The sequence below is a fragment of the Pseudopipra pipra genome, chromosome 14 (genome assembly GCF_036250125.1).
Source record: "Pseudopipra pipra isolate bDixPip1 chromosome 14, bDixPip1.hap1, whole genome shotgun sequence".
NCBI classification, from domain to species: domain Eukaryota; kingdom Metazoa; phylum Chordata; class Aves; order Passeriformes; family Pipridae; genus Pseudopipra; species Pseudopipra pipra.
Window position 1 is genome coordinate 1,997,589 of NC_087562.1, and position 12,593 is coordinate 2,010,181.

Genomic DNA, 12,593 nt, shown 5'->3' on the forward strand with positions numbered 1-12,593 from the left:
ACAGCCTTTCCCTCTACTCAGTGGGCTGCTGCAGTCTGTCCTGGGTGTCTCATTTATCAGTGCTTGTACTTAAGGAACGCCAGAAGGAGGAAAACATACGTTATCAAAGTACCTGTACATGGCTTTTACATGTGTGCTGTACTCCAGCTCGATCCTGCTCTATAACCATCCATGGATGACTGTCCCAGACTTCAGCTTCTGGGGGCTGGCTCTCCCCTGTTCTCTGTGAGGGGTCTCTGCTGAGTCAGCCTGAGACCACACCTCCCAAACCCAGCAGTGAGAATGAACTCTGGTCTGCTGCTGCTGCTGCTGGAAGGAAGGTTTTCCCCCCACCCACCCCTGACTTTGGCTTCTCTAGGCATGTTCTAGCCTGACTTTGTTCTTGGTATCTGAGTGTCACCCAAGGTGTATTGTGCTGAAGTGGGTGTCGCTGGAGGAGCAAAGAGATTGGACTTCAGGAAGCTGGAAACCATCATCTCTCTCCTGGTGTGGATGATACCCATGATTTTTCTGTGTTTGCTCTTTTCTGTCCTTTAATAAAAAATTCTGCCCTCGTGTGAAGTGCTACTGATGCTTCTCAGTATTGACTAAAATGGTATTTCTGTGAATGTGAATTTCTGGAATATACCACACCTCAGTTCAGGGGGTGACAGGAAGAGTGAGGCAGGGTGTAACTGTGCACATCACACTCCTGCTGAACATACACTGGGTTTGTGTCCATGTCCTTGGGTGGGCAAAAAACAGCTCAAAGCAGGATTTTCAAACATGTTTGTGCCCAGGAGAGCTTTGTTATGAAAAGAGCCCAAGTGGGCTGAAGGAAGACGTCCCAGGGTTGCAAGTGACCAACTACTCCTGTTTTCTCCTGTGGCCCCTAGTTTGGTGCTTTTATTAGTGCACTGAGAGCTAGTGAAGGTTAAAATGCTTGTGGAGAGGTCTGAGCATGCATTAACTGTGAAAGCTGAAACATTTGAAGCTGGTCAGAGCCTTATAGGAGATGAGGAGGGTGATGACAAAAGCTGCTCCATTACACATGTAGTTGGAGGTTCCTAGGAAAACTGCTGCCACTGTAATAAATCTGATTCTTTGGACCTGGGAGAAAATGCCAGCGTAGCCAGGACCTCTGCTGTGTTCTTGGGACAGCTGTGCTGGTGGAGGCAGATGTGTTCTTGTTGAGACCTGGCACAGGAAAGAAAGTGTCACCCCTTCCACAGATGAGCAGAGGCTTTACCAGCTGCCCTGGCACTAGAAGATGTGCCTTGCAGTCCTGAGTGACTAAGCTGTAACGAGTTTTACTGGGTTGAAGCAGGGACTGAACGTGAATAAGTGTGGTCTGGGCTTCCATGAAGGAAACAGAACTATCAGAAAGGTTGAGGTGCTGGTGTCTGCCTGGCCTCGGCAGGCACACCAAGACCTTTGTCCTGCTGTATCTCCTTTGTTATTGTGAAGGTCTGAAATGCTGTCACATGGTAACTCCTCCTGCAGGGCTGAATCCTTCGACAGCAAGATTTAAGTGGTGTCTGTAGGTGAAGTGTTCTTTAAAACAGTTGATGCCTCCTTAGAGACCTTGGCATTTGGACTGTAGACCATGCATGTCCCCAGACTTCCCTGAAGAATGAGGAAACAAGCAAGTTAAGGGGTATAAATGAAATGAGAGCCGTGCTTTGCTCTCTGGCAGTGGGTTGTCTTTCCTGGGACCATCAGTCTGAAGCATAGTTGCACATGTGAAGAGGGTCAGATTTTGGCAGCTCTCTCCAAACCTGGCTGTGGCTTTCATGCTGAGCTCATCTGAGAGGGCATGGATGAGTTTGATGTGACTCCAGTAAGCTGCTCTGAAGATCTGCAAGCAGAAGGGCTCCAGGTACTTTTCCTCACTTCCTTCTTGTGCAGTTGACTTTGGCCAGGCTCCTTGCAAGTTGCAAATATCTTGTGGAAAGTGATATCTGTGGTAAGCTGGGGATAGGAAGGAGGTGTGCTGACATACTGTGCAATGACCATATTTCCTTACCTATCCCTTCACTGTGGGCTGAGTTGAAGTAGCAAATTTGGTCTCACCCTATGTTGTTGTCTTGCTTTGGTGAGAGTAGTGCTGCCTATGGTCTTTCCTTAAAGCTACTATGTCACACTAGGGAAACTTGCATGTTTGAGGGCAGGTGGTGGAGCTGGGAAAGGATCTTCTGTATCCTTTTTCTGGCACACCTCATGGAGATGCATCTGTGTTAGGGTGCAGATGCTTGTATTTACCAGGAACCAGCTGCTTACTGCAAGGGACTGACCTCAGTTCTCATAAACAGGCCCTTCTTGCTGTCCTGGAGATTGCAATCATCTCCATGGTGAGAGCTGCACAAACAGGAGGGAAGATAATGACCTTGTGGATTAAAGGGCAAAAGGAGGTTTCCTAGTACCTGAAGCTTGTGCTGATTGCCCTGGTTCTAGATTGAACCAGGAAAGGTAGGCTGCAAACACAGAAGGGCTCTCTGTAAAAATCACAGGGCCAGGAGGTGCATTACTCAGCCTGGCAGTGTGGAGAGAAGAGAGCAGTGCCTGTTTGAGGAACTAAGGTGTGGATTTGATTTGTTCATGGACGTGCCCTTTGAGCATAGTTGAGAGGCAGTAAGCCCATCTCATAAAAACTACTGAAATCTGCCTTTAACTGGTTCTGCTTGGCTACCTTTGATGTGGTAAAAGGGAAACAGGGCTGTACTATGTCCTCCGTGTTAGCTCGGAAATACAGAGACCTGCAGCATCCCAGTGCCTGTCTGGCAAACATCAACTGAGCCTTGCAGTCCCTGCCCTCACCCCAGTCCCAGGGTGCTGGCCTTAAGTTCCCTTTCTTCAGTACATGTGGGAAGCCTGACCCTCAGCAGAGCTCCAGCTCCAGACTTGCACAGCTCCTTCTGCCGTTCTAGTTCAGTCCTGATCTCCTTTGTTTTGGAGCAGCTCCTGCCAAGGAGCTTCTTCAGGTCTTTTCTATCGTCTGAATTTTTAGAGTCAGAACTAGCAGTGAGAGCAAGGGAGTGTAAAATGCCAAATACCCTGCTCTTCCAGCATCTGTGCCTCTTCCCTTTGCTGCTGAGGAAGATTTGCAAAGGCAACTTCTGCTGACTGAAAAAAAACCCTCATCTCACTTGACATTTTTCAGGTTTTCAGCTTGGTTGGCTTGTGTCTTAGCTGGAGGTGATGCCTAGAGCATCGCTCCTGTCCTTGCTGGGGACACTTAGTATTTATGTGATGCCTCAGTCTCTTACTTGAACCTTCAGGCCAGCTGTGTCTCCCTTCTCTGGCTGGTTTGGGAGAACTGGGAGGTGTTCTTTCCCCTCTGCTCAGGACTAGGAGGTCTCACCTGGCATGCTGTGCCCATCTCTGGGCTTCTCAGTGCCCGAGAAACATGGACATACTGGAGAGAAGGGCCACGAAGGGCTTGTGTTGGTGGAACTTGTGATGAGTGTGGTGATTCCAGACTGAATGTCCCATTGCTGCAGTGCCAAAGGCTGAACCTGCTGATCCTGAACAACATAAGCAGAGAACTTGGTTAGTGATGTCATAACTTGGGCTAATGCAAAGAAATTTGTACCTTTGGTGGTAGAGGTGTGAAAAACCTCGTGTGAGGGTGCGAACCAAGGCTGTGCCAGCCCTGTGTTTTTGGAAGGGAGCAGGGCTGCAGAAACGTGACCCTTCCTGCTTTCTCTTGGCAAGATGGAGCAGTGTGGCTGGCACAGATAGCTTGGGCTATCTGCACATTCCTCCTTGCTGGTGTCCTACCATGTACACCTTTGCACATGCTCTCTGCAGAGCACAGCAGTGTGAGGAGAGCAGTGGGAATGCTGGAAGGACAAATGTTCCCAGCTACCTTGTGGGAGGGCGTGGGAAAGCTGAAGCCAGGCTCCTCTTGGAGATGTGTGGGGTTAGGATGAGAGACAGTAGACCAATGACCATGGGGGAAGGTTAGGAAAAGACTTTTCATTTGTGTGGCCAGACACTGAAGCAGAGCCCTGGGGAGGTTGTGAGATTATATCTTTGCAAATAACTCCAAGTTCATCTGGACAAGGCCCTGAGCAGCTGGAGCTGGCCATGCTTAGAGCAGGGTATTGGGCCAGAGACTTACAGAAGTCCCTTCCAATCTAATACTCTTTGATGGTAGGTGGGTGATGCCCAGATGGTGTGGTTCAGCTGTGGCATAAATCACAGCCTGGGATTCTGCTTGACTGCCTTCTCCTAGGCTGGCATAATAAGCAGACAGTGAGGAGGTACCTTACTATTTCTTTTTTGGGGAGGGTGCATCTTTCTGGGGACATTCCTAGGAAGATGATGTGTGTGTGGTGCGGGGTTTTGCATTATTTCTGTTGTTTCAGTCTTCCTCTTTCTTCCTCTTCCAGGTACAGCTACATGATTGACAATGTCATTCTGCTGATCACTGGGACTCTGCACCAGCGTTCGATCTCCGAGCTGGTGCCCAAGTGCCATCCTCTGGGAAGTTTCGAGCAGATGGAAGCTGTGAACATTGCTCAGACGCCTGCGGAGCTCTACAATGCAATCCTGGTGGACACTCCCCTGGGTGAGTGGGGCCCATCAGAATACCTCTCAGCTGTGTGTGGTGGAACAGATGTCCCTTTCTCCCCCGGCCTAACTGGCTCCAGCTAAGCCTAAGTTGTGCTCCAGGAAGACAAAGCGGTGGGAAATGCACAGCTGTGGCTGTACTGCCTGTGGTGGCTGGGCTTGAGTTCAGGTTTAGGCCTGTCCTATGCCAGTTTTTCCTCTGGAGGACCAGCTAGCTCTCTGTACCCTTCAATCAGTGTCCAGGCCAGCACCCTGGTAGTGCAGACTGCTGGAGAGTTTGGTTTGTGTGAGCCAGGCCTTGAGCTTCCTTAGTGAAGGGCTGTCAGGTCTTCTGCTGGAATGAGTCACTTGGTTTCCAGCACTTTTAGTTGGACCATTGGGTAATTTCTTTAGGCAATTTTTTTAGATATTTACAGAGATCTGCACATGCCCAGTCTTGTTCTGAGACTACTAAAATTAGCGCTAGTTAAATGAAAGCTCTTTATACAAAATAAAAACCCAAACCAAAACAACCACAGCAAAACAAAGAAATCTCCAAAAGCCTTTTAAAACTCGTTGTGTAGCAGGATCCTTCACTGAGGTATTCTGTCTCAGACTGAGGTAAGGGCCATGGGCTTGTTCAGGAGGCACATAATGCTAAAACCAAGTGTCTTGTGAACAACAAGTCAAACAGATATTCTCTAAAGATAGAAGGTGTAGGAATTGGTTCTGGAGAAAATATGGTAGTCTTTTAGCAGTAGTAGGGGAGGTAGTCACAGGTGACTTGCAAGTTTAGTCTATGTGGGCAAAAATGTAATGAGATGTGCCTGAGTCAGTGATTAATCATTCTTTTGGGGTTGCTAGAAGGAACAAAACACTCTAAGTCATCATATTGTCTTTGATAGAAATCGTTGGTTTTGGAACTGAAAGTGCTTTTGCAAATGCTCTTTGTAATCATAGGGGCAAGTGAAGTAGTTGTCATGGAAAAATGACTTGTGCCCAGGAAAGGAGGGAAGACATGTCTCAAGAGATCTGGGCTGCAAGGCAGGGCAACAGCACAGCAGGAGAACTGAGCCCACTGCAGGGATGATATGTGGGAAGAAAATCCTCCTCATAAGTAAGTGGGAACCTTCCCATTTTGGCAGTAAGATAGAACAGAGTATTTCAGAGATACTAGCTCTCAGAGACCTTAAAGCTTCCAGCAGTGCATAGAGTGAAAATGCCCTGTGTCAGTGGGGAGGTGGTTCTGGAGAACTCAGCTGGCAGTCGAGGGTCTTTGCCTCTTGCATTCATGTACTTGTACAGGAGTCAGTTTTGCCTGTTTCTGCCCTGGCTGGGCTGACTTCTTCTCCAGACCTTTGCCCTGGCCATGCCCTTGGGGCTGTGTACCAACCAGTGTGGCATTTCTTCAACAGGGGAACATGGGGAGTAGCTGTGTTGCCTAAACAAGCAGGCATGCAGGCTCCAGTTGTTTAACTTGCACTCTTTCCAGTGACCACACGCAAGGAAACAGCAGCTCTATCTCCTAAAAGTACTTGAGTAGCTACGTGGCTTGGTGGGAATGCCTAACCCCAAATGGCTTTCAAAGGTTAGCAGGGCAAAATAAGACTTGCTGTAAGCCTAATTTGGGATATTAGAGGGCCAAGAACTGAAATAGCTGTGTACTCATTCCTCTGCTACTCTGAAGTAGCCACTGCTTAGCGATCCAGCCTGGCCAGCGGGTCCTGCCGTAAAAAACAGTCCTGGCACGCTCTGTTTGCATTTTTGCCAACTGTCAGGCCCCCAGCTACGTGGCACTGGGCTCTGGTGCTGTTGCAGAGGAACCTCTGCAGGGGTTTAAGCCCTTTACAGGACCCTCCAGACCCACAGTGCAGCTGCTGTCCCTGCCAGGCAGCTCATGCTCTGGCAGTGGCTCAGGCCAGAGGTGTGAGCCTGTGTTGCACCGGTCAGTTCTCAGCACGAGCGCGGTGTCCGGTACCCACAGCTGGACTGTGTCAGCTGAGACAGATCAGATTGCTCTTTGTAGCAAATTCAGCAAAGTTGGTTGCTGAGTGAGAGTTAAAGAAGTCATAAAGTCCCGCCGCTGGGTTTTATTGTACCACTTGCTTGGAAGCAAGAGCATGACAGCGTTACATTACACTGAGACATCTTCATCTGCAGCTTGCAGCATCCTGTGTTCAGTCTGAAATATGTGTTCTTTAGGTGGCAACAGCTTCTCCAGCTCCCTCCCAGAGGTACTCTGGCAAAGTATGTAGGGCTTAGCATCCTACCAAATCCTACTAATTCGTCCTGTCTCCTGTTGCTAACCTCCAGCTAGAAGATAAAAGCCCTTGGAAGAGGTGGAAAATATGACCGATAGACCTGACCAGGAGAAGCAACTCCTGATTCCAGCCATGGAGTGTCTTGGGCAGTGGCATCCCCATGCCTCCTCAATCCCACCGAAATATTGGAGAAGGAGGGAGAATCATCAGTTCCTCAGGACTCTGTGGCTGCTGTCTCATGGGTGCTTAAGCACTCCTGTCGTGCTGCAGCAGGCAGTTTGAAGCTGCATTGTCACCTCCAAGCCCCTGCCCAGACTGGGAATAGTTTGGGGTTTGCTTATTTTCAAATGCAGACTGCTGCTCTGTCACTGATGCTGGGGCCCAGAGCTGAGAATTTCTGCTGGGAGTAGGCTGTTAGCCAAACCATAGGACTAAGGGGTCAGCAAAGATTTTCATGTGAGAACTCCAAAAATTGTTATGGCCTAGGGAACCATGGTGGAGCCTGAGGTTTTGAGTCATGGCAGTTTGGTGACTGCTGAAGGTAAGGATCAGGCCTAGGAGGGACAAGCTGAACACAGGGTGTGCTTCTGCCTGGTACTGTTGAGGAGTCTGGAAGGTGCTGAGCATGGGTCTGGTTAGGGTAGTGCTAACTCTGTTTGTGGCTCTGTTTCAGCTGCTTTCTTCCAAGACTGCATATCTGAACAGGACCTGGATGAAATGAACATTGAAATCATTCGAAACACGCTGTATAAGGTAAATGAGTCTCTGGGAAGGGAAAGAGATGCTAACTTAACTTCCCTGTTTATTCCTGGTGTGACTATAGCTCTGTCTTGGGTCAGGAGCTCCAACCTAGGCTACCTTTCTTCAGCCAAAGACAAGAGGGTGTTTTTCTTTTGGAGTAGACATAAAAATAATTTTGCTTTCTCACTATTTTTCTTCCCTGGAGTGTTGATTAAACATGGCCAAGTTGCATCCACTGGAAAGTAAAGACAGTGCTTTGGAGGGGCCTGACATCCAATCACACGGCTCTGCTGAGGCAGGGCACCATGACTAGGCAGAGTGGGGTTTTTTTTGGAATCCTCAAGAGTCCATGCAGGAGATCTTGCCTTTGACTGAATCTGCTCAGGCCCCTGGCAGGCAGGAGAACTCACTACATGAGTTCAGATGTGTCATTAACTGCATTTGTAATGACTACATCTTAGGCTTGGTTGAAGGACTCCCATGGGCTTGGCTCCCTGTCTTGAGCCCTCTCCGAAGACCCTCCAGCAGTCTGCTCAAGCCTTGCGTGGCTGTGGTTGGGGTTAGATGCTCGTGGTAGAGGAGTGTAAAAGGTGCAAGCTGGGGGGGCAGACTATTGGCACAGGGATGTGAAGGGGCTAAGGATCTCCTTGTCCTGAGCTGTCATCTCCTCTGCAGGCCCCATCTGGTTTTAGCAGGCAGTGTCAAAGCATGTGTTTATGTGCAGGCTGTGGCTATCGCTCCATCTCGACTCTCTGGATCAAGGGGGGGATGCAGATTGTATCTGTCAACCTTGTTTTGGCTGGTCACAGCCAGCCTGCAGTCAGTGTGACCTCTGTTTTCCAAGGAAGCCGTGGCCTGTTTGGAGAGGCAGAGAGCAGGTCAGGCGTGAAGGGAAGAAGGCAAAGGGAGGGGAGAAGGAGTGGCATGTCAGCAGTCATGCCCAGCTGCCTGTGGCCTCTGGCATGTACTGGCCTTTGCTGTAACGGGGAGGGATGGCTGTGTGCATAAACACCCCCAGCCATGCAGGGCACAGGTCTGCCTGTTGAGGTGAGGCAGGAGGGGAAAGACAGGGAGCAGACCAAGCACAGGGAAAACAGGTTGGGAGGGAGGTGGGGGGGGGCATCTCCTTGGTCTCAGCTGCCACGTCCTTTCCCATCTCCTTTTTTTATGCTGCTTTTCATTCTGCTCTTCCTACCCCCAAATAGAAGCATAAGTGCCTGGTATCCCTTGGTGTGTGCTGGGTAAAGAGCAGCCCCTGTGTTCCCCAGGGGCTCCATCCGTAACAAATCACAGGGCTGCAGGGGTGGAAAAGGTGACTGCTGCTTACAGGCTCTCACTTGAAGCCACCTCTCTCCCCAAGGACTGGAAAATATGTAACACAATGCAAATGAGGGAAATAAAATCAGGTGTGGAATCTGCAGAGAGTTGCTCCAAGAAGCAGGCAGGTGCCTGGGATGGATGCCTGTGTCTGTTGGCATGGGAAGGGGAAATGCTGCCTCCCAGGCATGCTGGAGGTTTTTTGAAGGAATCTCTGAGTGTGTTGACAGAAGGTTTGAGCAGGATTTAGAGGAGGAAAGCCATTACAAAGGTTTCTTGTTAGCAGTGGCAAGTGAGAAGGTTCTCAATGGAAATATGGTTAAGATGAGGAGCAGAGGGTGAAAGTGGTCAGTGCTTAGTGCAGAGGGTGGTCAGCAGCCGAGTCCTACAGTGAAGGTGTCCTGGCATTGTTATCTTCAGTGCTTATTCCCTCTGTTCCACCTCTTCAGTGGATATGTTGAAGTGAAGCTGGCTGACTGTTAGCCTTTTTCTGATGACCTTCTTGTAGGAACCAGCTGAAGGAGCTTTGTGACTGGGCAATAAAATAAAGCAGGAGAATTACTGTGCATAAATGTGGAGTGATGTATGGGAGAGGCAAGGAGGTAATCCTAACTGTGCTTGTACAGCAAGGGTCTCCTTGTTCCTTCCTACTACTAAATGGAATCCTGGATAGTGATTGACCTAAGCAAGTGTCTCTCTACAAGGTAACATGTTCCTAACAGTAGAAAAGAACTGCACAAATATCACTGTGCTGCTGCATCCATCTGTAACATTCTGACATGGACACTGTCTCGTTCGTCTCATCTCCAAGTATGAACAGCAGAGTAGGAGAAGGTGCTAAGGAGGACTCATTTAAAGGCTTGGGTATGATGACTTCTGTATGGAAAACTACAAAAAGAAAGGCTAGGATTCCTCACCTGGAAAAGGAAGGATTCCCAGCTGTGGTGGTATCCACAAATAATGTTGGAAGAATCAATGTGGATGGACAGGCCACAGGTCTTCCTATAAGCTGGATTTGACAACAAATGAGGCTGGCAGGAGGCAGGGGGGGCGGTTCATGGAAGTGAAAGTCCATTAAGGATCATTAAATGCAAAGAAACCCCCATTCCTGGGATAAGGGCTTCAGGACACCAGAGAGTTTCTGTAAGTTGCTGTCACTGGGAGGGCACCCAGTGTGGCTGTTTTCCTGTGTTTCCAAGGTGTCTCTGGTACTGGATCCTCATTCACTGCTGCATATCTGAGTACACCTGGTTTTGCTTCTAAAGCAAAGTGTGTGTGAACTCTGATAAGGGCAAAGGTAGTAACTGAACCTCTTATCCACATTCCCTCTCCCGTCAGCATCAAACAAAGTCCATTATCCATGTCCTTATTCCTGTGGTAACTGCAGGCCAATGCTCTCCTCCACCTGAGCAGTGGCGAGTGCTGGAGAGGATGTTTCTTTGTGTGATGCTCACCCCAGTACTCTCCTCTTGCACTGTGTGGTTACAAATATTTACAGAACACAGTAATCCAGGTGCTTTCCTAGTGCTCAGAGTGTCCAACACGTGCATTCTTGGTCCGTCTTCAGTCCAGGAGTTGTTGTGACAAAGCAGAGATTTGTGATGTCTCAGCATCATTTTATTCCATCCCTTTGAAGAGACTCTGGTTGCAGCTCTCTGCCCAGGGAAGTGCTTTATCACACCATCACTTCTTCTGAGAACGTTATTTCCGAATGGTACTTTTAGCCATGCACAGCCTTCCTAGGCTCCCCCTGGGACACAGAGTCATCTTCCAGCTGGATCACGGTACATCTCCACAAAGGATTACGTTTCCTGGAGGCAACGTTGCTGTCCCTGGCCTTATGTTTTCTGCAGTGCTCCAGTTGGGATGGAGACCAAGAGGCCGCAGTGTGAAAAGAGAATTAGAGGGGATGGCTGGTTTCTTTCACAGATGTCCTGTCTCATCCCTTGACTCTGCTTACACAGCGGTACTTTCTGAGTGTAGGTCTTGCAGCTATGGTTGTGTGGCTTGGCACGTTTGTGGAGGCCAGAGCAGGGTCAGGAAACCACGTGAGACTTCAGTAAATGAATTAGATGATTCAAAGGAGAAAAATAGGCTTTGGCCTTGCTGCCCGGGGATCTTACCCACAGTAAGCTCATGCAGTCACTCGAACGAACCCAACCACAACCCGTCATGTCTGCAGCTCCTGGGGAAGCACTGTCCTTGTGTGGGCAAGTTCACATGGGGCCAGAGCTCCTGTGCTGTGTTAGAGAGCATCTGGGATCCTCCCTGCTTGCTTCCTGTCCTCTGCTGAAGGGCCCTGTGGGGCAGTAGATGAAGCTGTGTAGCAGAGTGCTCACCTGCCCTCTCTCTTCCAGGCTTACCTGGAGTCCTTCTACAAGTTCTGCAAGACGCTGGGAGGCACCACAGCAGATGCCATGTGCCCAATCCTGGAGGTAGGTCTGGAAACTCCCATAGCTGGCATGGTATTGTAGTGATGTTCACTGCTTTCTGTTCAGGCCCAGCTTGCCTGCCAGCATTAAGGATGCTCAAGATACTCTTCAGCAACCCCATGCCCACTCTGCCTGCTCACTGGGAGACCTGAGGAACACTCTGCACATAACTTTAGTTCCCCAGTCCTGATCTTGCTGGCTGTTGACATATTTGTTGCCTTTGTGGCAAGATCTTCATCCTCTCACATGGATAACGAGCAGGAGAGCAACCAGAGCTGTTCAGGGCACAGCAGGTCTCCATGCCAAGGCTTGCTGTGGGATTTTCAGGGCTCAGGAGCTGTAGGTGAAACACACTCCTGGACTTGGGTGGGATTTGGCTTGTGCCTGGGATGGGGATTTCCTCACCTGCCTGCTCCCCAGGCATCATCTACTGGGCATACTGGGATCCTGCACGTGCAACCTGCCCTGGCTGAGCACTGGAGAGCTGTGCACATCCTGGCAGGCTCCTCATGCTGCCCTCTGACATGACTCTGTGCAGAGCAGCTGTGGTATCTGCTGGCCTCTGGTAAGGATGCTGCATCCCAAGGTGAATCTCTCTCTCTTGCCCCGCAGTTTGAAGCTGACAGGAGGGCCTTCATTATCACCATCAACTCCTTTGGTACTGAGCTGTCCAAGGAGGACCGAGCCAAGCTGTTCCCACACTGTGGCAAGCTCTACCCCGAGGGTCTGGCTCAGTTGGCCAGGGCAGATGACTACGAGCAAGTCAAAAACGTTGCTGACTACTACCCTGTGAGTGCTCTGGGGTGAGGGCCATGGGGACTGGTACAAGGACCTGCTCTGGGTCAGAGCTTCTCGGGGATCTGGGGGAACTTGTGGGTTGACAGCCTGGGGAGAGGGGTGCCTGTCTTCTGCTGTTGCTGTTGGTCCTGTGCTCTGCTTGGCCAAGTCGGACTTGGCTTTCCTGGGATGCTGTTGGCTTGTCAGTCGTCGTTGTCATTCCAGGGGTGATTGGGAGACTGTGCCCTGTCCTGGGGTGTGGGGACTGCCCTCACCACCAAACCCTTGAGGTGTTAGTGTGGCAGCAATGACAGGCTCTCCTTGCCTGGTTTGGGAGTGGAAATGTGTCTTCAGTAAGAAGTGGTGTGCCCCATCTCCAGCCCTGAGCTCTGCTCCAGTGACAGGAGAGACGCTGACCTGGGAGCACATGCTTGGATGTGTCTGTGTTCCTCAAGCTGCTCTTGTGCAGGCTGGGGACCTGTTTGGGGTCAGTGTCCCCTTCTTGAGCAGCCAGGGCATGCGCCAGTGTGTG

The 12,593-nt window shown here is 50.0% G+C and overlaps 1 protein-coding gene across 1 annotated transcript in view; it reads left to right on the forward strand.

Annotated features, from left to right (window-relative positions):
• Window positions 1-12,593, forward strand: part of ATP6V0D1 (ATPase H+ transporting V0 subunit d1) — a 33,737-nt gene that overhangs the window by 18,963 nt on the left and 2,181 nt on the right. Inside the window, exons 3-6 of the mRNA XM_064670775.1 lie at window positions 4,374-4,552; window positions 7,468-7,547; window positions 11,210-11,287; window positions 11,897-12,073. Of these exons, the coding sequence (XP_064526845.1) occupies window positions 4,374-4,552; window positions 7,468-7,547; window positions 11,210-11,287; window positions 11,897-12,073 (514 nt within the window). The remainder of the gene's footprint in view (window positions 1-4,373; window positions 4,553-7,467; window positions 7,548-11,209; window positions 11,288-11,896; window positions 12,074-12,593) is intronic.